Raw genomic sequence first — 1,010 nt, 5'->3', positions numbered from 1 at the left:
TACACAATAGAAAAAATACATGATAGATTAAAGATCTCTTAGTATTCATGTATAGTAATATATTATTTATAATATATAAGCTAACCCTGTATAAATAGGTTTATCGGTATTATACAAGGGAGGATTCCTAGATATTATTTTTGAGTGTTTCTAAAACAACTAAAACATGTTATAACATACAAAATATACTTTATTTCATATAAAAATATAAACAAAATTAAATAAAAAATAAAATTTTAAGTGAACCAACCCAAATAACCCCCTATAAAAACTTGATAACTTGCTAAATGATTATTTAAAAATGTCAACACCATTCAAATCATAAACACATTAACAAAAAGGCAATAAATTGCAGCACAACATTTTTCCTTTGCATACTACTCAAACCCTAGTTTCTTCCTCACCATGCAGGCAATGACATAGACCTCTAGAGGAGCTGGAAGTGTCCTTGCCACACTCTCCCTTTCCATGCATCTCCTCACCCAAATCATCAGCTTAGGGCATTCCTTCTCCACACTAAAGCCCCCAAATGTCTCATATGTGTGGATCCAACAAGAGAATGTAATAAGAGCAATGTCCAAAAATCCAAATCTGTCTCCATTGAAGTAGAGCTTCTCTCCCAGCTCACCTTCCAATAGCTTCATGTTCCTTATAAACTCCTCCTTGGCTTCTTCCCTTTCATTTCCCTTGCCGTGCCTTATTCTTCTCCCGCTATCGTAAACCTATCATAACAACAATTACTCAATTTCCTTTTAATTTCAAAGTAAATTAAAAGAGCAACAAATATTACTTGCGGTATTCGTATGTGTGGATTGTTGTTATTGAGATGATATTCATCTAGGGCTGTCAAAATGTCTCGTTGTTCGCCAACAACTCCTGTTCGGCTCGTTAAGGAGCTTGTGTTAGGCTCATTCGCTAAGTTAACGAGCCGAACACGAACCAAAATTTGTTCGTTCTTGTTCGGCTCCTTTTGGTTCGAAATACTACTCATCAATTAATATATATATATA

At 34.4% G+C, this 1,010-nt stretch overlaps 1 protein-coding gene across 1 annotated transcript; it reads right to left on the bottom strand.

The window, feature by feature from the left end:
* Positions 1-377: 377 nt before the first annotated feature.
* Positions 378-722, bottom strand: LOC110034749 (probable glutathione S-transferase parA; the record flags this gene model as incomplete). The annotated part of the gene is made up of 1 exon (XM_020738994.1): positions 378-722. A coding segment is annotated over one exon (345 nt), but the record flags the coding sequence as incomplete, so codon positions are not given.
* Between the last annotated feature and the right edge of the window lie 288 nt (positions 723-1,010).

The sequence above is a fragment of the Phalaenopsis equestris genome, unplaced genomic scaffold (genome assembly GCF_001263595.1).
Source record: "Phalaenopsis equestris unplaced genomic scaffold, ASM126359v1 Scaffold193028, whole genome shotgun sequence".
NCBI classification, from domain to species: domain Eukaryota; kingdom Viridiplantae; phylum Streptophyta; class Magnoliopsida; order Asparagales; family Orchidaceae; genus Phalaenopsis; species Phalaenopsis equestris.
This window is presented reverse-complemented; position numbering and strand designations above follow the sequence as displayed.